This window comes from Haemorhous mexicanus, chromosome 22 (genome assembly GCF_027477595.1).
Source record: "Haemorhous mexicanus isolate bHaeMex1 chromosome 22, bHaeMex1.pri, whole genome shotgun sequence".
Classification (NCBI taxonomy): domain Eukaryota; kingdom Metazoa; phylum Chordata; class Aves; order Passeriformes; family Fringillidae; genus Haemorhous; species Haemorhous mexicanus.
The window spans coordinates 6,291,597-6,312,776 of record NC_082362.1 but is presented as its reverse complement, the minus strand read 5'-3'; the positions used below and the strand labels follow the sequence as shown (position 1 = coordinate 6,312,776).

The following is a 21,180-nucleotide window of genomic DNA, read 5'->3' as shown; positions in this document are numbered from 1 at the left end:
CCCCGCGCGGCCCCTCAGGCGGGCGGATGGGGCGTGGCCTCCTGTCAGGCCCGCCCCACGCGCGCCGTGCCGGAAGTGACATAGCCCGCGGTGACCTTCAGAGGCGGCGTGCGGGTATCAGACCAGGCCGTACCGCTCGGGCCTTCCTCCGGTTCCCTCCGCCGCTCGGGGCTTCCGACGCTTCCCTCCGCTCCCCGCCGCCATGCCCAGGGGCAGCCGCAGCCGCACGTCCCGCGTGGCGCCCCCCGCTAGGTGAGGGCGGCCGGGGCCCCCTCTCCTTCTCCCCTCTCCCCCGCGCGGGCCGCAGTGGCCTGGCCGCCATTGTACGGGCGGGTGACGCACCGGGGTGGTGGCAGCGCCCGGCTGGTTTGAGCTGGGCTGGCTATGGGTTAGCGGAGCGGGGTTTGGCGATTTGGGGGATGGAAGTGGGTCTGCTCGGCCGCAGGTCCTGGGCACCAACACCGTGGTAATCAACTGCTTTTGGGCCATATTGTATTTTTCCCCAAAACAGCTGTGTGAGCAGAAAGAAGCCTGTAACCCTGACCCTGTCTTGCATAAGACGCTTACCAGAACACCGAGTTCATTCCTTCAGTGTGTAACAGGGGTGTGTGTAATCCCAGCGTGATCCTTGGGGCCTCCTGTGCAGCGCGCTCTGTGACACTGTGTGTCCCTTCCAGCTCGGGACATTCCGTGCCTCACAGGAGGAGCGGCGGACTCCCGGCCCTGCAGCTATGTGGCCTCTGCCCGGCGTGGTTTGGGATCACGATGATGATGAAGTGATGTTTCTCTTTGTGTCCCTGCAGCCGGGCACCCCCGAGGAGAGTCGCGTCTCCAGCACCGGCACCGGCTCCTCAGGCCTCTGTCCCCGCAGCGGCTCCGCCTTCCGCCGTGGCGGCCCCGGCCCCGAAGCAGCCGGGGCTGATGGCCCAGATGGCCTCAACTGCTGCCGGGGTGGCCGTGGGCTCGGCCGTGGGACACACCATCGGCCACGCCATCACCGGAGGATTTAGTGGAGGGGGCAGCTCTGAAGCTGCCAGGCCTGATGTCACTTACCAGGTGAGGGGAAGCACGGCTGGACACTGACTGATGGCAGCTCAGCTCCATGCTGGAGCCTTAAACACCACATGAGTCACAGCTGGGATACTTACAGTCTTTATATAATCTATATATATATAAAACTATCTGTAAAGACAGACTGGATCTCCAAGGTAACTCACCATGAGTCATCTTAAAAAGAGTTTGTAGGGATGCAGGAGGGATGTGTGGCAAGGTGTTGGTGTTATTTTCTACTGTATTCCTCTGATTGAGGCAGGACTTCCATGTTCCAGGTCTGATGTTGGGGAGACCTTTGCTCAGGTGCCATCCAGAGTTACTTGAATGTACCAAAATCACTCAAGTATTTGTAATTTAAAAAACTATTCTGAATGTGGCATTCCTCTGCTGGAAAATTGTTTTGTACTTTAGCCCTTCACTTGTTTTCCATTAAAAAATGAAGATTTTGACTAAAATGCAGGGACGTACCCTCAGCAAGCAGTCTGGGGGTGCTTTGGCTTTGTGGGAAGGATCCTTACGGAGCAATTTGGTGTTTCAGGAGCCCCAGGCCACTCAGGCTGCCCAGCAGCAGCAGCAAGGTCCTTGCCAGTATGAGATGAAACAATTCCTGGAGTGTGCCCAGAAGCAGACTGACCTCAAGCTGTGTGAGGGCTTCAGTGAGGTGCTCAAGCAGTGCAGGGTTTCCAATGGTAAGTTACACAGTGCTGGCAGGCAGCTGGTAAGTGGGATAATCTGTAAAAGTATTTTGGGAATGATGTGCTGGGGCTTTGATCAGCTGGGGAGTGATGAAGGTGCTCTGAAGTCAGGTAAAGCAGCTTCTGTTCTGTTGGGCTTCGTGTTTGGGTCCTGTGGGGTGGAGAGGGGGTGAATTCCTGATGCTTTGTGCTGGTGCATGGATTGAAGATGACTGGAAAAGTGGCAGCAGCACATTTGGGGCATTAGCAGAGCTCTAAGGATAACAAAACCATCCTGTCCTGGGAGGAAGAAGACAGCTGTGCACCAGTGCTGATGTCTGCAGCTCAGCATATCCCAGCAAATGGAACACCCTGACAAATCTGTCCTGTGGCAGGGAAAACACCTTGCATTCAGGGATCCAAAACTCACTGATATAAACTCCTTGCCTTTCAGGTTTGTCCTAAGCCTGCACAAGGAGGCAGCTGAAGATCATCTTGCAAGAACTGACCTATGAATGAAAAACAAAAAGCTTCAGTAATAAAGTTTAAAGCTGTCTGGTATCTTGTTAGTTCATATATTCACACTATCATCTCTGTGGCTTGACTTCTGCCATAGCTGCCTCTGATGTGATCCAACTTCACAGCCACAATTTAATTTAGCACAAAATGGAAGAGTGAATTATAAAGCAGAATGAGCTAACCTAGGTTTTACTGGTTTTGCTGATTGTTGTGTTGAATGTATGTAATGTCTATAAATAAACCTCTCTCTAGAAGTACCTTGCTTTGGTTGAGTTTGAGTGCTGGAGTAGATGGGTGAGGAGGTGAGAATTGATTTTGGTAGGGTGTTCTGCAGGTATTTCTTTTTGTGCTGTAATAGGGGCTGAACCACGAGATGATGGTCCTGTGGCTTATCCTCCTGCCTGCCTCAGGCTGGTGCCGAAGCCACTGCTGCTACATGAAAATAATAATTATTTTTAAAGTATTTACTGATGCAAAGTGTAAACCCTCCTTTTCCCTTTGGAGGGAGCAGCCATGCTTTGCTCAAATCCTTGAGGCTGATAGAGTAAACACCCTCCTGGACATCACTGGAAAAGCCTGGATAAGCTGTGCTCCTGCCAGGAACTGTGGTGGGGAATAACTCTGCTCTGAAAAATGCAGTTCCTGTTAAAAATACTTTCCCTAGCATTACCTGTTTCCCCTGAAGTGTTGTTATGCTGATGGATGTTCTGTGCATTCCTAAAGCACTTCACCTCTCACTTGCAGTTCTGAAAGTGAAAAGATTAAATCAGTGTTCAGAAGGGAGAGGAGTCACCTTGCACAGTGGGGACGAGGACAGAACTGCCTCTCCTGGTGACACGAGCAGCTTTGCCTCTGCTGATCAAGCTCCCATCTCATTTCTGGGGTGTTTCACCGTCCTGGTGAAATTGAAATAAAACCAGTGGGCGGTTTGGGCCAATCTGTGACAAGAGGAAATGGCCTTAAGCTGATACAGGGGAAATTCGGTTAGCTATTAAGAGGGGAAAAAAAACCACTGTTTGAGTGGTCAGGCATTGGAACAGTTTCCCAGAGAAGTTGTGGAGTCACCATCCCTGGAAGTGTGCACCTGGCGCTGGGTGAGCACAGAGCGGCTCGGTGCTCACGGTGGCAGTGCAGGGACCGGCTGCCCTCAAAGCTCCCTCCCGCCTTTCCCATTCCCCGGCTCCACGCTCCCCTCCCGGCCGAGCCTCCCCGTGCCCGGGCCAGCCGCGGCTCCCGGCGGCCCCACAGCAACGCCCCCGGGGAGGAGGAGCCGGGGCCGCGCCGTGCTCGGCGGCGGAAGGGTTAAACCGGGGAAGCGCCGCAGCTCCGGGGCGGCCCCCGGCCCCCCCTTGCCCGTTGCCCGGCCATGCCCGCCCGGCTCCCGCCGCTGCCAACTCGCGCTGCGCTTTCTCCGGGGCCGGGCGGCGGCGGCCGGCCCTGAGCGCTCGGCTCCCGGCGGCTCCCGGCGCCAGGCCCGGGCCCAGCCCGGCGCTGCCCCCAGCGAGGTGAGGAGCCGGCGGCGCTGAGGGAGGGTTGTGAGGGGGGGTCCTGCCCCGGGAAACTCCCGTGCTCAGCGTTCTTTGGCTCCGGGTCAGCGGCGGAGGGTCGGCTCTGAAGCGCCCTGGGGCTGAGGGAGAGGGGCCGCGTTCCCCTGCCGGCCTGAAAGCTTGCTTTTTCTTGAGCTTTGCGGGTTTATCGCCATGGATTTTTGGATATCTTTGTTGTCCGCAGAGATCCTCCCAGCTGCGGGCGGGGGGCGATGCCCAGCGCCTCACCCTCAGTGTTCCTCCCGGCAGAGAATCCCCTCAGACCCCCCTTGCACTCTGCTGGTGAACCCAGGGTGTCCCGTTAGAGCCCCGCACCTGCTGCTTGTTTAATTCCAGGGGGTTTCAAACAAACTCCCGGGTTCTTTCCTCGCAGGACAAGGCAGCGCGCAGATTCCAGGCAGTGCTCTGTGGATGCTCCTCAGCCTTCAGCCCTTCCCCCCAGGACCTGGATTTTCAAAAATAATCAGATTTTGGTCCCGACCCCCCCCACCGAGATATTTTATTTTCCCTACTTCCTGGTCCTGCCTCTCCTCTGTGATTTCAGCTTGGTTTGGCATTACTCACAGTATTTCCAACAACTAAAATTTTGTAAGTTAAGCTCATGGTTGTTTAGAAATGGTTCAGCCCTTTTTAGACATCCCTGGCAGCAGCAGCCAGTCACCCAAAACACACTTTGGTCCTTAAAACCAGGTCAGGACAGATAACACATTGCTAATGAGATTGAAATGTATTTAGAGCTGCCAGTGCCCTGGCAGAGTTATTGAGAGGAGGGCAAAGGGAAGCTTACAGAACTGGGGATCTCGTGCCCACCTCTGTCCCCTCCCCAGCAGCAAAATGTCATCCCAAAGGGACAGTTTTGCTGCCCAGGCTTGTAAGAACTGCTTTCCATCCTAACTGCCTGGACTCCGTGTATGGGCACAGAAACAAGCTACATAAAAATCCCTCCAAGGCTGAAATAGGAAAAAGAAATGGGACAAGAGCCTTTCAGGAGTTGTGGAGGCTGCTGGCAGCTGCACAGGAGTGGCTGAGGGAGTTCTTTGAGCTGCTGTCCTCAAGCTGGCTCAGCTCCCACTGTCCCCAGTCCCTCTGTCCCCACCTGCACCCTGACCCACCCAGCCCCTCTTGCTGCTTCACTGACCCTCACCACCTCTTTTTCCTCCTCAGTCCATTTCTATTCCCTTTAAACATGATTCTCCCTCATTCTCTGCCAAAGACAACTTTGTCATCTTAGAAATAATAAGGAAAAGAAAGAGAAAAACAACAGGGGCAGATTCCAGATTCCACTTGGGCTGGGGTTGGTGTGGTGTTTCTGGAGGCTGCTGCTGTGAGCTGGGCACAGGAATGGGATGAGGTTTTGAGGTGCTGCAGCATTTCCCAAAGCCTTGGCCCCAGCCAGGCTGGTTCTGCCCCTGGGGACAGCTGGGCTATGAGGGAATCCAGTGGGGTTTCTCCTTTTCTCAGTGGGATCTCCTCCCAAGGACAAACCCTGGCTTTTCCAAGCAGCAAAACACCCCCTTTGGTTGGTCCAGGATCTTTCTTCTCTTCCTTCCTCCTCAATGTTTTTTCTTCCATAAAGGATTGATGATCACAGTTCTGGGGGCAGTGTGTGCCCATCCTGGCTCTTTTTTCCTTGCAGCTCCTTTCTGCCTTTAGACAAGCCCAGAGTGCTGCCTGACAGGAGCCAGAGATGACCAAGGAAGAAGATCTACCAGACTGGAACTCATCCAAGGAGTTTTATGAAAAATATGAGCCGAAGGAGGTTTTGGGCAGGTAAAGCTTTATTTTTGGCAAGCGGCTTGTTTTGGTTTCATGTCCCCCGGTGCCAGATAGGAACTGTGTTCCCTGGGAATCTGATACAAACAGGGCCCACTGCAGCATGGGGCTAAAAATAGCATGGAACAGCACTTTCCATCAGCTCAAAACCTTCTGTCCCACCGAGACAGGGTGACAGAGCGAGACCCGCTGGTGCATGAAAATCCCAGCCAGCCCAGGTGCCGGTGGCTGGGCAGGCAGGGATGGAACCCCCCCTTTTGTCCCTGTTGTCCCTGACAGGGGGGTGAGCAGCGTGGTCCGGCGGTGCATCCACAAAACCACGAGGCAGGAATACGCCGTGAAGATCATCGACATCACGGCGGGGAACATCTCCCCCAAGGAGGTGCAGGAGCTGAGGGAAGCCACCACCAAGGAGATCGACATCCTCCGCAAGGTCTCGGGCCACCCCAACGTCAGTAAGTCAGGCCTGGAGCATCCCCTCAAGGGAAATTTCAGCCCTGTGTGTTCCTCAGGGTGACCCCAGGAAGGGTTTTTGGGGTGAAATCCCTGGATGATGCCAGGCACCTGCTCAGAGCATTGTTTGCTCTCCCTCCACACACACACACCCCAGCAGTGCCCCCCATGTTGTCTCCCAAGCACAACACTTGTAAAGATCAGCTCCTCATTAACTCAGTTAGCAGTTTAATTGGATTTTTAGTTCATTGATGGACAGGAACACTGTGCTCACAGCCCCTGTGCTTTATTACAGTCCAGCTGAAGGACAGCTATGAATCCAGCACCTTCTTCTTCTTGGTGTTTGACCTGTAAGTACCAGCTGGCTCAGCACCCTGGGCCCACTCTCTCTCTGCAGATAGGTCCCAGCTTTTTGTGGCCCAAAAATGGCAAAGTGGAGGGACAAGCAGCCCTTAAGGTAGAATCAAGCCCCAGTTACTGCAAGCTCATTGCAGCTCTGCTGCCAGAACTGTTTTCCCTCTGTCAGCGGCTCAGCACTGCTCGGGTTTCCCTGTAACCTTTGGTGGGAGCTGTCATGCATCCCTGAGGGTTATTTATATGCTCAGTGGGACCAGGGTGTCTGCAAAGCCACAATTTCCAATACCAGGACAGTGCAGTGGCTGTCAGAGGAGTGGGATGGCACTGGAAGAGCCCCATCTTTGATGGTTGGACTTGGTGATCTTACAGATCTTTTTCATCCTTGACAATTGTGCATCCAAAACCTGGCACAGCTTCTTCTCCTGTCTGATATTTTACTGAAATTTATAAAGGCATTTTTACCCCTTGTTATGAGAATTATTTTGGGCTGTTAAGGGGCACAGACCCCTGATTGATCCTCCCCAGGGACACAGGGCTGGTTTGATGTTGCAGCTCAGCCTCTGCCTGACTGTTTCCCCTCCCTCATGCAGGATGAGGAGAGGGGAGCTCTTTGACTACCTCACTGAGAAAGTCACCTTGAGCGAGAAAGAAACCAGGTAAGGCCAGGTGCAGAGGGGTAAAAATCACCTTGAAAGAGCAGAGTGTGGGTTTGAGGGAAGAGCCCAGCACCCTGGGCTGTGTTCCTGTGCTCTGTCCCTGTCCCCTTCCCTGGGATGGTGGTGCCAGTGGGTGTTTGGGACAGGGAATGAGCTGTCCCCATCCCCAGGAAGATCATGCGAGCGCTGCTGGAAGTGATCCAGTACCTGCACTCCATCAACATCGTCCACCGGGACCTGAAGCCGGAGAACATCCTCCTGGATGATGACATGAACATCAAGCTGACAGATTTTGGCTTCTCCTGCCAGCTGAATGAGAATGAGAAGCTCAAAGGTAGGAGGCTGGTGAGCTGGGGGGATGCTGGGCTGGTGAGTTTTTCCAGCCCCACTCTCTCCTTGTCGCCAGTCTCACCTGGCGGTGTAAATTGGTGCTGTTTGGCAGCTTTTGCTGTCCTCACACACAAGTTCTGCCTGCACACAGCTTCCACACCTCTCTCCTTGCCATGAAAAAGTTGCTGCTCTTTAGGAAAACCATCCTAATCCATTCCACTTCTTTTCTCCTCCAGCTGATCCCCATTACCTCATCCACCTACTGCCCCATTGTTTCCCCCAACTCCTACATGCAAAGAGCCACATACCCAACAACAGGCATCCCCTCCCACAAGCATCCATATAGGTTTTTTTTTTGCTCACTTTTTAGCCACAATAATTAGCCAAAAAAGTCACCAGTGAGATGCAAACAGGTTGCAATTCCTCCCTGAGAGCATCATCCCTGCAAAGATCCCACCATGGGCTGCCTGGAGGTGGGTGTGGCACCTGAGTTGATGCTCTGCCCTGTGTCCCTGTCCCCACAGAGATCTGTGGCACTCCTGGCTACCTGGCCCCCGAGATCCTGCAGTGCTCCATGGATGATGAGCACCAAGGCTACGGGAAGGAGGTGGATATGTGAGTGAGAACTGTTCCCTAAACACACACGTGGTTTGAGGCACGGCCAGAATTGTGCCCATGGGGGCTTGTTTGAGTGTTTGGAAAGAATGAAATGATGCACCAAAAGCCAATATTGGTGGCTGTGAGGGGCTCTCTGGGTCATCAGGGGGTTCTGTCACAGAGCAGGGAGTGAAGCAGCCTGGGGACAAACCCATCTCCTCACTTTGCCCCATGTGGGAGGGATAGCAACACTTTCTGTTCATGGAAGTCAGCTTAGGCTGAGCTCCAAGACATGGGGGTTTTAAACACACCTTGTGCAGCCCCTGAGAGAGCAGCCAGCTCAGGGCAGCCCACCAGAGCTCTGCAGGGACTTTGCCACCACCTCTGGTGGCTTCAGGCTGCAGTGGTCAGTTTTGACACACACCAGGCCATTTCATCCCCTCTCCAGTCGGAGCCACAGCACCTGGCACTGAGCTGTGCCTGAGGGCATCCAGCCTGGCTGGCATCACCAAGCCCCACTCCCTTCCCTAAAAAACTCTGCAAGGGCCAAATACTCTATCTCAAGGCATCCTCCTGCAGCATCCAGGGAACAACTCCCCATCAGCTCAGCTCAAACCCCCCTGCAGCAGCGAGCTCAGCCCCCCTCCCCAGGCACACGCAGGGCAGTTCCCTGCTGGTTTTCCAGGTGTTTCCAGGTGGTCCAGTTTCCCTGCTGGCTTTCCCCTGGGATGCAGAGCCAGCTGGGTGCCCGGGGGTGGCACAGGGGTGCTGGAGGCTCCGTGTGGGCTGCCCACAGGTGGAGCACCGGGGTGATCATGTACACCCTGCTGGCCGGCTCGCCGCCCTTCTGGCACCGCAAGCAGATGCTGATGCTGCGCATGATCATGAACGGCGATTACCACTTCGGCTCCCCGGAGTGGGATGACCGCTCCGACACCGTCAAGGACCTGGTAGGTGCTTGGGCTGGGAAAACCTGGAGTGGAAGGGGCGTTGCAGAGCCCTGGGATAGCCCAGACTGAGCGGCTCCCCCTGCAGATCTCGCGGTTCCTGGTGGTGGACCCGCGGCAGCGGTACACGGCGGGCGAGGCGCTGGCACACCCCTTCTTCCAGCAGTACGACGTGGAGGAGGTCCGGCACTTCAGCCCCTTCCGCAAATTCAAGGTGGGAGCTGCAGGAGCCAGCAGTGGGATGGGTTTGGGAGAAACTGGGGTTTGGTAAGGCTGATGGGGATGGGATGGGTTTTGGGAGGATGCAGCAGCCTGGGCGGACCAGACACTCACTCACAAGTTCCCTTTTAACTCAAACCATGTGATTCTGTGATTCCCTGACATGAACCCTTGCCCCTTTGCCAGCCCTGCAGAAACTAAACTGTACCAGGCACTGAACTCCCTCCTGCCTCCCCCACATGGGGTGATGCACTGGGACCACTCCATTGAGGGAATTCCCTTGAATGCCAGGCTGTTGTGGGAGAATTCCTCTGAATCCTAGGCTGTTGTGGGAGAATCCTTCTAAATCCCAGGCTATTCAGGGAGGATTCCCCTGAATGCCAGGCTGTTGTGGGAATTCCCCTGAATGCCAGGCTGTTGTGTGAGGATTCCCCTGACTGCCAGGCTGTTCCCTGTGCCCCAGGTGATCTGCCTGACCGTGCTGGCCTCGGTGAGGATTTACTACCAGTACCGGCAGGTGAAGTCAGTGACCAGGGAGTTGGTGGTCAGGGACCCCTACGCCCTCAAGCCCGTCCGCAAGCTCATCGACGCCTGCGCCTTCCGCACCTACCGCCACTGGGTGAAAAAGGGGGAGGCCCAGAACAGAGCTGCCCTCTTTGAGAACACCTGCAAGGCCATCCTGCTCACCCTGGCAACCGAGGAGGGGCTGTTCTGATCCCTGCCCCTGGTTTGGCTCACAGTAAGGCGAGTAAAATCTTGGAAAATGACATGGTGATTTCTGGGGTTTTTAAATTTTCTATCACTCGGCTCAGGACTGGTGCAAATACAAACCCAGGAAATCATTTGCTCCTGGGGTGTGTCTCACTGGAGGAAAGGGTTTGGAGAAGCCACCTTTAACAGAGCCAGAACCAGCTGCAGCTCCCCATGGGGAAGGCTCAGCCCTCTGACACCTGCAGTGCCTGTTTGGGGACAGTGAGAGGTGGGTGAGGGATCCCTGAGCAGTGTTCTTGCCCACCCTTGTGGTCGAGGCTCCTGGTCAGGTTTGGTGCAGAGCTCATGCACAGAGAGTTTGTGCTTGTTATAACTCCTGGGAGAGGTGGGGCACTGGTTTGTCACACACATCATTTTGTCCTGCTCAAATGCCAATCAAGGTGCCTTGTTTTGCTTCTGGGAAGGCTCAGCACCGTTCCAAAGCTGGGACTTCCCAGGGGAATGGGGACTGATTATGACTCCCCCTTCCAGGGACGTGCCCCCATCACTTCCCCCCTGGCAATCCCACACTGATGGACACAGGGGGCTGTGGGTGTCCCCTCACTGGGGCTGGAGGTCAGAGCAGCTCTGGCCCAGTCCCACACATGCATCCCTCTGCTTTACATGAACAGCAACAGGAGAGCTGGAGTATCTCCCACACCAAGAGGACACTAAAGACAAACCCCCCTCCCTGCCTCCCCAATCACTGCTCCCACCCAGACATCCCAGCACTGAAAAAGTTGAAATTACTTTTAATTTTAGAAACAATTGGGGTTTAATGGAAGTGACAGCTGGGGGTTACTGTTCATCTCCACAGGAGAAAATGCCTCAGGTGTTCCCAGGAGCCCTCAGAGCTCAGGTTTGCTCTGGCTTTTCCAGGCTGGCACGGGCGGGACGTCGGCAGCGCAGCGGAAGCTGAGGTTGTCAGAGGCAGAGTCTGGTGTGTTCCCCATCCTCACAGGGAAAGAGAAACCCAAAATTAGGGATCCTTCCTCGTTACACATATCCCTAATATGTTACAACACTCACAACCCTAATGTGACCTGCTAGAACAGCCTAGAAACATCTTTCAATTCCCCTGAATAGAGAAAAGCACTTTATTATTAATGCCTGTTGGAAAACATGATTTGAGAAGCATTTAGGAATGGATTTATAGCAGGGGTGGTTTTAGCCACATTTGTAGTGTATTCTGCCAACTGCTTCTCAAAAAAATCATGTAGGAACAAACAAACAAACATCTTTTAAAATAAAACCAACCCAGAGAAAATCCTTGTGCAGCAGCACCTGGGCTTTGGCCAGACCTACCTGGTGGTGACACGAGCTCTGTGGTTTGCAGAGCCATCTGCAGTGTCAATCCACGATGCCCCTCTCAGCACCTGCATCTTCTGAGCCCTGGGTGCCCTTCCTGGAGCTGGGAATTCCGATGCTGTCCATTCCCAGGTGTTTCCCAGCAGGTCATAGAGCCCTGAGATGGTTTTGTGTCAGAATTAGGAGAGCAGGTGTGCAAGAAATGTAAATTTGGTGTATGGGAAGGGGGAACAACATTCAAAGGATCGTTCAAGAGTGTGGTTTAATGTTGAGGCTGAACAAACTCCTCACTGTATTTTAAACTTAAATGTGTCATCGTTTCCCATGTGCATGAGGACATGGCAGCCAGAAAATGTCCTTGGAATTTTTGTTACACCCCACTGAGTTGCAAAACAACCCAGTTTTAATTAAAAGGAGGTGGTTTGGTGCCTGAAGAGCAGCAGGTGTACCTCAGCCAACTCCAGCACCAACCATCAATGCTTTTCCTCTACTCCAGATCCCACACATCCAAACTCTGCCCAGCTCCAGGATTTGATAATTAACATTAATTTAGGGAGCAGCTGCCATCCCCAAGGCAGGGTGAGGGTGCTGTGTACCGTAGCTGTTCTGGGCAGGGAAGGCTGTCACCGGGGAGACGCCGTGGTAGCCGTCCTCAGCCGTGTCCCCCCGAGGGAAGGCACCCTGGGGGAACAGAGATCACTCCCAGCAAAGAACCACCCCAGAAACAACCCCAAATCCTGCTCCTCACAGGGCTGTGCCACACTCCAAGTAGGCAAATAACTCTCTGGTGGCAATTTATGTTGGTCAAGAGAGATCAACCTGAAGTTGTCCCATGTTCTCTCTTCAAACAAATTTATGCGTGAATTTTTAGAAGCAGTAAAATCCTGGTTTCCTAGGGAAGATGGGCTGAGCCTGCTCCCTCTGAGGATATTTTTACAACCCCACCAGAAGCTCAGTTTCAGAACCCCCAGTGTTGCTCAGGACACCCTCACTCAGTGGCTGAGTGAAACCCCCCCCTGAGGAGAGCCCAGCATGGGATGATTTTTAGGATCTTACCTGCCACAGGTTTGTACGGTTTGGCTGGAACTTGTTTCCCCAGGGATACATCCTTTCTGCCAGGGAGGAAAGGACACTTGTTAGCCCTGGGTCACTCCAGCCTGGCTTTTAGGATTCTCCTTTTCTGCTCAGTTTGAGTTAATGAGGTTTTATTAATTTATTTTAATAATTATTAATATTAATATCTCAAGCCAAAAGAGGTGGTTCAAACCCCCCTCAGATCAACATCTGAGAACATCCCTGGAGGGAGGTTTGGATCTGGTGGAACTAACACCACTCCATGCCTGCTTTGGGAAGAGCTCAGAGCTTGTGCTACGTACGCTCCAGTCCTCCCCTGGCAGCAAATTCCCACTCCTCCTCCGACGGGAGCCGCTTCCCCTTCCAGGCACAGAAAGCCTGAGCATCATTCCAGCTCACGTGCAGCACGGGGTAATCCAGCCTGTCCTTAATGCTGGAGCCAGGGCCTGAAGGCTGGGAGGGATTGAAGCAGATTGAAATTAATTTTATACAGTTTTCATTACAAAGGGAATAAGGGGTGGAAGAGATGAAAGGATGGAAAATGTTTTTTTGCTTATTTCTAGTCAATAAGGTTCAGCACACACAACACACAAGCTCCCAGCATGGAGAGGAATCACCACACCAGGATTTTATCACACCAGGATTTTACCCCACCAGGGTTTTACCCACACCAGGATTTTACTCACCTGTCTCCAAAAAGCCTTCTCGATGGGCAGCCACCACGGGGCTGACTGGGGAAAGAAATGACACCAAGATTAAAGGTGAACTGGTGACACCTGGACTGGTGACACTGTCCCACAGCAGGGTGTGTTAGTCTGGGAAATGCTGCAGTTTGAGCTGGGTTATCACAGACATTTGGATGGTGCTTTCCCACAGAGCAGAGGCATCTGTTTTTAAAAGTGAAAACAGATCAAGAGGCTCATGCTGTTCAGTTTTTCTATATCAAAGTTGGATTATTGAAGTACTTTGAAACAAATTTTACTTCCTCCCAGCTCCTGGAGTCCAGACTGACAGCTCACAGAGCATGGAAACAGAGGAGCACATGAATCAACCCCAGCTCAGTCGTGCTGAGATTCAAAAGCAAAACAACCCCAGACTAAAGAAAAACCTCTGAGATCAGCAGGCTCTGCAAAGAGGCAGCTGCTCCTCAGGTGGAAAAGCAACATCAGACTCATCATAGGATTCAGATTTACCTCCAGTTTTTGGGTGACTTTTTTTTTCAGCTCTTCAGATACGAAATCCTCAAAGACAAAGCTCCAGCCAAATGCTTCTGCTTCTGTTTTGTATTTCTTTTCTCTAACAAACTCCCTGGCATAAACACAACATGCTCTGGGTAAGGGTTCTTCAAGCTCTGCCTCAAAAATCTGCTTGTACAACGAGTTCAGAGCAAGGCAAAAGGAATAAAACTTACAGACCCCCCAGCTCCAGATGGTTTGATTTAGATTTAACAGATAAAACAGTCCAGTGTGCATCTTTGCACAGATTTGATACTTTTAATGTTACCTGTGCAGGTAAACTCAGCCTGCACTCAAGTTTCCATAACTGCAGAGAGAAAAAATCCCTTAAAAGCCAATAAAACCTGTGGCTGCTGTTAGTGGAAGAGGAGAAGAAAAGAGGAAGAGAAGAGAGGGAAGAGAGAAAAAGAGAGGAGAAGAGCGGAGAGAGAAGAAGAGAGGGAAAGAATAGGGAGAGGAGAGGGAAAGGAGGAGAAGAAAAAGAGAGGAAGAGAGGAGGAGAAGAGGAAGAGGAAAAAAGGAAGAGGAGGAGATGAAAATGAGAAGAAAAAAAGTGGAAAGAGAGGGGGAAAAGGACAAAAAAGGAAATAAAAGTATGTTTGCAAGCTACACTGCCACGATGGTTCAGCTTGCTCCTGTGACAGTGATTTCCTATTGACAGACACATTTTTTTCCCAATGAGCACCCAAGCATTGGCTTTCAGGCCCCAGGAACCAGCCCCAGAACAGCTGGCCCCACAGCTGGCCCTGCCCCTCCCCACAGCCACCCGAGGCAGGGCGGGCTCACCTGAAGTCCCTGTTTGTCACCGGGTGTTTGTCGAGAGCAAAGGGCTTCACTGTCACCTCCCTGGCGGGCACCTCCTCGCCCCTCCTCTGCAGGGATCCCATCTGGAAGGTGCCTCCGGGCAGCTGCACCATGCTCCCATCCTCTCCGAGCGCTGAAAAGGGAGAAATTCGGTACAAGTTTCATTTTTAAACATTAGCCAGGCGCAGCTACTGACAGGATGTCCCTGCGTGTGCTGGAAGGGGTGGCAGCGATCGGTGTCCGCACAGCTCCAAGCATTTAAAGTTCCATTGTGGGGAAGGGAGCGATCCCCGGCTGGGGGAGCAGCAGGAGGCTCCGGGAGGGGGATGTCGGGGGGATTTCGGGGGCTCTCACCGCGCTGAGCCCCCAGCAGCCCGCAGCACAGCAGCACCAGCCCCGCCGCCGCTCCCATCCCGGAGCCGCGGAGGAACCGCGGGCCCGACCCGGAGGTGCCGCGGGCTCGGGAAGCGCTTCCGGGGCACCCGCTCAGCGGGAACGGGAACTTCTGTCCCTCCCCGGCTGCACACGGGGTTAAAACTGCCGGGCACCGGGGCCACCGCCACCCTTCCACGCAAGGGAGGCGTTTTTGGCTGGTTGAGGGGTTTTTGTAAGGAGATTCCTCTTAACACAAAGCACCGCTGGTTTTAGGGAAAATCATCCCAGAGGGCAGGAGGCTGTGCCCCTGCCACAAACCCACTGATTGTTCTGCCCGGACCTGCTCTGGCACTCGTTATCCATAAATCCTTTAATGTAGAAGCACCACTATTAAAAATCCAACCCTTACACCAGGTCTTTCACCTCCCCAAGCCATTCTGCAGTGAACTCAGTTTTACTCGTAAGCAAGTAGTGATTGCCTTAATCCAGTATTTTTTTTTTTAATTTACTGAACAAATTCCAGGTCTGATCCCACCCTGTTCCCAGAGCAGCAGTAGTAGCAGTAATTTCACAAAAGTCTTGAGTGGTAATTTCACAAAATTGCCAAGACTAGGACTCAGGAATGCAGCCCCAAGGTTAAAGAACAGACACCCAAAGCACAGAACAGAACAGTTTATTGGGTAAAAATGGAAAGCAACTGCAGCCACACAGTTCAGTGAAATCAAAAATAAATAACTCCTTTTTAGAGCCAAATCTTTGATGAAGTTGCTGAGATTTTGAGTGGCCGTGTTACCAAAGGGGCTGCCCCTCAGGGCAGAGTGACTCCTGATGCTGGGACATCCACCACAGCCAAGGGCAGGGCCCTGGGGTGGAGTCCTTGGAGAAATTCCACAGAGAGCAGCTCCAGCTCAGCCCTTCAGGGAGGACATCCCAGCTCTCATGATTTCATCCACCAGGAGAATGTTGCTGGCAATCACCGTGCTGGAAACAGGGAAACAGCAAAGAAATATTGTTACAATTGCCAAACTCAGCTTCATTTTTGTGTTTCAAGACATCTTCCGGTACACGGGATCCCCAGTTTTACATCACATAAACACACACAGAGCCATGTTACAAGTGAAATCCTGCCAGCCTCACCATGAATGAAGCAGCTGCTTTTTGACATTGTAATTATCCCAGATTCCAGCTGCTGCAGCCACCATCGGCTCCCCTGCAACAGAAGTGAAGAGCCTTTTAAAAAACAGTTCACACAGAGACTTTCTGCTGGCTGACATCTGATAACACCCACTGTATCCAACAGTGTGCTTTATCCTCTAAAAATCTCAGATCAGCACACGCTGAACTACAGCAGCCTGATTGCCAAGGCTTCTGTGCAGCTTTTTATCAATAAAGATAAAACTTTCTGCACTCAGAGCACTTTGTGCTTCAGAGCTGAGCCAGGTTCTTACTGGAGCATCAGCCAGTGGCTGAGGGAGTCCTTACCAGTGTTGAGATCAACCCCAGTGAGCTGCCCCGACTCCATGTGCTCTGCCTGGACCTTCACCAGCGTCTCCTGGGGATCGTATCCCGAGTTCTGAGCAAGCACCTGGCACAGAGCAGAGGGATTGGCTTCACTCTGCTGATTCCAGAGCCCTCCAGCAGAAACAGCACTGAGTCTGTGTGTGCTTTAAAGTCAATTTGTCACCCACGAACTCCTTTTACCTTAGGAATGATGAGCAGAGCATCAGCAAAAGCCTGAACTCCGAGCTGGGCTCTTCCTTTCACGCTGGGCTTGTGTTTCACAAGAGCATTGGCTACTGCCACCTCCAGTGCCCCTGCTCCTGGCACCACACATCCTGCAAGGGAAAATCACCTGCTTCAGTTTGCAGTTTGATCTCTTCCCTCCATATCCTGCATGTTAACAGGCGAGTAATCAACCACAGAACTATAAAATCACCTCACCCTGAGCTCAGGCTTGGATTGGAGCAGGAACCAAGGGAGCTGATACATAATTCCCTAATTCTGGGATGGGTTTCTACAGGTCCTTATGATGATGAACAGGGAGGGCACTCACCATCCTCAATGGCATTTTTCACAGCCCGCAGCCCATCCCTCACTGCATCCTTGATCTGGGTCAGCGTGTGCTTGTTGGGGCCCCTGATGAGCAGGGTCACCGAGCGGGGGTTCTCACACTTCTCAATGAAGGTGTACTTCTCCTCCCCCTGGGGAAAACAGCATCAGGTTTGCCTGTCAGCCATTTGCTTCAGCAATTTGTGGACACAAAGTAATAAACTGGATGCTTTCAGGCTGGGTTCTGCACTGACAGCACTTCAAGAAGTGATGAGAAGCAGCAGAAGTTTATTTCTGTTTTCTCAGCCTATGACAGGAGCAAACATCCAGGCAGATGTTCTCATTCAAGTGGATTTTAAGTATTTTATGTCAATCCTCCAGCTTTACCCTTCAAACACTTGGTCACTCACCAGGGTGTACTCATAGACAAGCCCTGCGTGTCCCAGGCAGTCAGGAGTGAGATCCTCCACAGAATTCATGGCAGTGCCACCACAGGCCAGGGTCAGTCTGACAGACAACAGGCACAGCTCAGCTTTATGTTCAATAAAACCCAAAGTCACAATAAGTGCAGTATTTCAAGCCTAAGCTTGCAACAGTTTGGTTTTGTTCACGGAAGAGCTCTTAAAAAACTGACTTCTAGAATTAAGGTGTCTGCATTTAAAGATCCTGAGAGCTCAAAGTGCCCTTTCTGCAGTTTGTCCAAACTGCCCTGAGTTACACCAGAAGAGCTGCACAGATTGAAGCGGAATTTTTAGTCAAGCCTTTAAAGATGGATTTAATCCAGACTCGATTGACTGTCTCAGTTTGGAAGAGCAGATTAATATATCCTCTCCCTTCCCCAAAACTGACCTTTCCATGTTCCTCCTTTTAGCTCTCCTCAAAGCAACTATTCCTTCTTTGGCAAGGGCATCCAAGGAAAATGGGTCAATTCCCTGCAAAGAGAAAGTGACCATCAGCATAAGGACAAAGCTAAAACCACCTCCTCTCACTCTGACACAAGATCTTCCTCAAGGCTCAAAGAGCTCAGCTAGGAACTGTACATTATATTCAGAAGTATCAGCCTAAATTTAGCTAATTCTGGTATTTCAAATAATTTTTACTACTTCTCTTCATCTCACCTTCTGGTTGATCACTACAAATCCTTTGTCTGAGTCGCCACAGACTTTTCTTTTCAACTCTATGATTTTGTTGACTCTGTCTTCAATGAACTTTCGTTCTGCTTTCACCAACTTCTCCCTCTCCTCAGCACTTTTGTAGAAGAATCCAGAGCTCACCTCTCTGAAAGGAAAAAAAAAAAAACCCCACAAAAAAGCAGTGAGAAAACTTCCTCTCTGCTGCAGAAATAAACTTGAGCATAAGGAATGAGCCCTTCAGTAACATTTTTAAGAAATCAACCCAGAACAAACCAGTCCCTCCAACCCACACTGCTGTTCTGCTCTCTGGTTCAGAGCTTTTCCACTTCAAAAAATAAGACTTGAAACGGAGAGAACTCTGAAGAGCATTCATGTGTTTGCTCTACAATATCAAATTGTGCCTAAGAAAGAAAGGCCTTTCAGCCTTTCTGTGATCACACAACAAAATAAAAACCACTGTGAAGCTCTGCCTCTCACAGAGATTTGTTCACCCACCACCTTTCCCCAAAGGGCTGCAGAAGGGGCACCACCCTTCCCCTTCACAGTCTTGGTTGGTATTTAAGCACATTTTAAATAAAAGTCCTCAGGACACAAGCACGTGCTATGCACTCACGTTTTCTCATACTCCAGAGACACATTGCAGGTAAGAATAAAAGCATCTTCCACTCTTTTCTTCATGTCAGGGTGGCGAGCTCCATGGTCCAGCACCAGCCCCCTGATCAGCCTGCAAGATTAAAAACCATCCTGCGTGTCCATGGACACAAAACCAGGATTCCATGGAGTGCAGAGAGGAACTGCTCCAACCCAAACTGCCTGGGCACTGCTGGCAGTGGGCAAGGGTGATGTGTTCCCCTTCCAAGGGCATGCTCATTCCCATCAAAAAGCACACCAGGCACAGTGGAAAATAGGAATTTGCTCTGGCATGGTGTCTGACTGCACCAGCTACTGAGGAAAGCTAGGGCAGAATTCATCCATGCACTGAGGGAAATGGAAAGCCTATGGAATAGGCAATCCACAACCCAGTTTCCATTTATCAAATGCTGCATTGTTTCTAACAGATGCCAACCTAAAGCATCATCAAACCACAGACACTAAGAAAACATTATTTATCCAATATTGTTAAGCCAGTGTTGCTCTTTGCTATTTGGTAACTTCATTAAGGAATCAATTCAGTGACTGAGAAACTTCTGCCAAGATATTTATGGCTGAAATCTATATTTCAACTCTTCCAGTGGTAGCTTTAGGACACTCTAAAGAGAAACCAAACCCCCCCAGGCTCCTCAAAGCTCAGGGTCCCATTAAACTGAAGCCCAAGGATCCTCCAGACTTACGTTGTGTCTGTCTCTGATTTGTGCTTCATCTCCATGATTTCCACCATGTACAGGTCAATGGGCTCCCCTGGTTTTCTGACTGTCAGGACAGAATCTACCACAGCCTGCAACACAGGGGAGGGAAACATCCCAAAATGACCACCAGCCTTCCAAAGTGAAAGTTCACACCTTTCACACTTCCAGTTATAGTCCCAGCACTTCCACAGCTGGCTCTCTTCCCCCAGAGGCAGAGGTGACAGGGAACTCACCTCTGTCAGGATGTCAGCAAGCTCAGCGTGGACTTTAGTCCTGAGGGATGTCCTGGCAACATCGATGAGGGTCTCCCTGTCCATCTCCTTGGACACTTTGACCTGCTCCAAAACCTCAAGTGCTTTTTCCTTGGCAATCTCAAATCCTTCTGCTACTATTCTAGGGTGCAAACCCTAAGGCAAGGGAAGAGAAATCACTGGTCAATGGAAGGCAAAATGGTTCTTTTTCCACAAACAGAACCTGTGGTTTCAACATTCCAAGGAGTGGCAAAGCACAGGGAATATGCTACCCAGGCCATGTGTTCTGTCCTTCTGAATACATATAAAAGGAATGCAAATCCTTCCAATGCAGAGGAAAAGCACAGATTAATTTAGCACAGACTGAAACCAAGGGAACTACAAAGCACACTTGGGTGTTCGCTGTGCAATACCCACGTTCACCTGCCCTCAGGGAGGAGCTCCTTTCAAAAGCTCCAGAAGTGTTTTCACTCACACAAAACAAAGTAACAGCAGGTATCACACAAAATCTTAAAAGCTACAGTATCTACAATAAGTGGGCTTGATTTTGAACAGGGTTTAAGTCCTCTCCTCTAGCTTTCCCCCCTTTTTACAACTTCTCATTTTAAGCAGAACAATGTATTTATGTTCCACTCCTGTTAAAAAAGAAACCAACACTGAGGGGTCCCACTGAAGGTTCTGACTTGCCCACCTGCAAATGGAACACTGCATACACACCTCAGAAATATAAAGATCTGCCTGCTTTAGGAGCTCTCCAATGATGAGGACATTCGAGGTGGTGCCATCCCCAGTGATGTCATCTTGTGCCGTTGCTACTTTTGCTATCAAGGAGGCCGTGGGGTGTTGGATTTGCTAGACAAAAATAAGATGAGCAGTTAAGTTTCACTGCAGTGGTACAGCAAACAAAAATCTGAGATCAGGTAGGAAAGAACAGAAGGTGATGTTCTCATGGTTTACCCTAACTGGTTTGATACTCCTTTGGCTGATTATTTTACTCATTCTCATGGTGCCGTTTATCTTTTTAACATTATTTTCTTTAAAGTATTGCCATAACCTGAAATTATTTCTTCACCCTCCTCCCAAAGCCCATTTCGCTTCAATGGATAAGGGTGGCTGGGGCAGGGGGTACGCGATTTCCCCTCACCCAAAGGCTCTCGTCCCTCCCTAAACCCCCTGCGAGGACCAAGCCCAGCTCACCATTTCCTGCAGCAGCACGTTGCCATCTTTGGTCAGTTTGATGTCTCCGGAGCCCGACACGAGCCTGCGGGCGGCACGGGGCGGGTGAGCAGCGCCCCGGCCCCATCGCACGCGCGAGGCCGCGGGCCCGCCCCGCTCCCTCCCCATCCATTCATCCATCCCGCCCCGGCCCCAAAACACGTGCGGGGCCGCGGGCCCGCGCCGCTGCCTCCCCATCCCTCCATCCCGGAGCCACGCACCCCTCCCGCCTCCGCCTTTGTTCCCCTCCGCACCTCCCGGCCCCCGCCGCTTCCCCTCACGCCTCCCCTCAGGCCGTGCTCCCCCCAACCCCACCCGCGGCGAGAGGCGCGGGGACTCCCTCACATCTTCATGGTGCCCTTGGGCCCCAGGTTGGTCCTCAGCACGTCCTGCAGCCCGCGGGCCGCGCTGATGTTGACGGCCAGCGCGGCCTGGGCACGGGCCACCTCGGCCTTGGGGTTAAGCGCCTTCACCGCCATGACTGCGCTCTGCTCTGGGCCGCGCCGGGCGGGGCG

The 21,180-nt window shown here is 52.0% G+C and overlaps 4 protein-coding genes and 2 non-coding genes across 8 annotated transcripts; 2 read left to right on the top strand and 4 right to left on the bottom strand.

The window, feature by feature from the left end:
- Nucleotides 1-70: 70 nt before the first annotated feature.
- CHCHD2 (coiled-coil-helix-coiled-coil-helix domain containing 2) lies at nt 71-2,503 on the top strand. The gene is made up of 4 exons (XM_059865960.1): nt 71-252; nt 804-1,056; nt 1,592-1,742; nt 2,182-2,503. Exons 1-4 carry the CDS (start codon nt 203-205, stop codon nt 2,190-2,192), a joined length of 465 nt encoding a protein of 154 aa, XP_059721943.1. The 5' UTR covers nt 71-202; the 3' UTR covers nt 2,193-2,503.
- Nucleotides 2,504-3,540: 1,037 nt separating this feature from the next.
- On the top strand, nt 3,541-9,892 carry PHKG1 (phosphorylase kinase catalytic subunit gamma 1). Of its 3 annotated transcripts, none has more exons than XM_059865779.1 (10): nt 3,541-3,751; nt 5,447-5,563; nt 5,846-6,021; nt 6,315-6,369; nt 6,967-7,032; nt 7,203-7,366; nt 7,887-7,977; nt 8,756-8,909; nt 8,995-9,120; nt 9,589-9,892. In XM_059865779.1, exons 2-10 carry the CDS (start codon nt 5,481-5,483, stop codon nt 9,838-9,840), a joined length of 1,167 nt encoding a protein of 388 aa, XP_059721762.1. In that variant the 5' UTR covers nt 3,541-3,751; nt 5,447-5,480; the 3' UTR covers nt 9,841-9,892. The 3 variants fall into 3 exon arrangements, with proteins under 3 accessions (XP_059721762.1, XP_059721760.1, XP_059721761.1); XM_059865777.1 differs by having other exon boundaries at nt 3,542-3,751; nt 5,430-5,563; XM_059865778.1 differs by lacking the exon at nt 3,541-3,751 and adding an exon at nt 4,362-4,381 and having other exon boundaries at nt 5,430-5,563.
- Nucleotides 9,893-10,610: 718 nt separating this feature from the next.
- SUMF2 (sulfatase modifying factor 2) lies at nt 10,611-14,762 on the bottom strand. Its single transcript, XM_059865781.1, has 9 exons — nt 14,651-14,762; nt 14,279-14,429; nt 13,451-13,565; nt 12,944-12,988; nt 12,560-12,710; nt 12,240-12,295; nt 11,780-11,864; nt 11,181-11,340; nt 10,611-10,829 (listed from the first exon to the last, which is right to left on the bottom strand). The coding sequence occupies exons 1-9, from the start codon at nt 14,706-14,708 to the stop codon at nt 10,724-10,726; spliced, it is 927 nt and encodes a 308-aa protein (XP_059721764.1). The 5' UTR covers nt 14,709-14,762; the 3' UTR covers nt 10,611-10,723.
- Nucleotides 14,763-15,328: 566 nt separating this feature from the next.
- On the bottom strand, nt 15,329-21,180 carry CCT6A (chaperonin containing TCP1 subunit 6A). Its single transcript, XM_059865906.1, has 14 exons — nt 21,011-21,180; nt 20,648-20,711; nt 20,168-20,302; nt 19,433-19,606; nt 19,185-19,288; nt 18,467-18,577; nt 17,839-17,998; nt 17,570-17,652; nt 17,131-17,227; nt 16,725-16,872; nt 16,373-16,506; nt 16,154-16,256; nt 15,809-15,881; nt 15,329-15,652 (listed from the first exon to the last, which is right to left on the bottom strand). The coding sequence occupies exons 1-14, from the start codon at nt 21,142-21,144 to the stop codon at nt 15,580-15,582; spliced, it is 1,593 nt and encodes a 530-aa protein (XP_059721889.1). The 5' UTR covers nt 21,145-21,180; the 3' UTR covers nt 15,329-15,579.
- On the bottom strand, nt 18,696-18,830 carry LOC132337627 (small nucleolar RNA SNORA15). Its single transcript, XR_009489222.1, has one exon. It is a non-coding gene; the product is annotated as a small nucleolar RNA SNORA15 (small nucleolar RNA).
- LOC132337628 (small nucleolar RNA SNORA22) lies at nt 19,730-19,860 on the bottom strand. The gene has a single exon (XR_009489223.1). It is a non-coding gene; the product is annotated as a small nucleolar RNA SNORA22 (small nucleolar RNA).

Coding starts and splice junctions, on each gene's coding strand:
- SUMF2 (XM_059865781.1), bottom strand. CDS start 14,708: ATGGGAGCGGCGGCGGGGCTGGTGCTGCTGTGCTGCGGGCTGCTGGGG. Junction 12,711..12,943: donor AGAAGGCTTTTTGGAGACAG/GTGAGTAAAATC, acceptor AATCCCTCCCAG/CCTTCAGGCCCTGGCTCCAG. Junction 11,865..12,239: donor ACCGTACAAACCTGTGGCAG/GTAAGATCCTAA, acceptor CTGTTCCCCCAG/GGTGCCTTCCCTCGGGGGGA.
- CCT6A (XM_059865906.1), bottom strand. CDS start 21,144: ATGGCGGTGAAGGCGCTTAACCCCAAGGCCGAGGTGGCCCGTGCCCAG. Junction 20,712..21,010: donor CCCAAGGGCACCATGAAGAT/GTGAGGGAGTCC, acceptor TGCCGCCCGCAG/GCTCGTGTCGGGCTCCGGAG. Junction 15,882..16,153: donor TGGGGTTGATCTCAACACTG/GTAAGGACTCCC, acceptor CTTCTGTTGCAG/GGGAGCCGATGGTGGCTGCA.
- CHCHD2 (XM_059865960.1), top strand. CDS start 203: ATGCCCAGGGGCAGCCGCAGCCGCACGTCCCGCGTGGCGCCCCCCGCT. Junction 253..803: donor CGCGTGGCGCCCCCCGCTAG/GTGAGGGCGGCC, acceptor GTGTCCCTGCAG/CCGGGCACCCCCGAGGAGAG. Junction 1,057..1,591: donor GGCCTGATGTCACTTACCAG/GTGAGGGGAAGC, acceptor TTGGTGTTTCAG/GAGCCCCAGGCCACTCAGGC.
- PHKG1 (XM_059865779.1), top strand. CDS start 5,481: ATGACCAAGGAAGAAGATCTACCAGACTGGAACTCATCCAAGGAGTTT. Junction 6,022..6,314: donor CTCGGGCCACCCCAACGTCA/GTAAGTCAGGCC, acceptor GCTTTATTACAG/TCCAGCTGAAGGACAGCTAT. Junction 7,978..8,755: donor TACGGGAAGGAGGTGGATAT/GTGAGTGAGAAC, acceptor GGCTGCCCACAG/GTGGAGCACCGGGGTGATCA.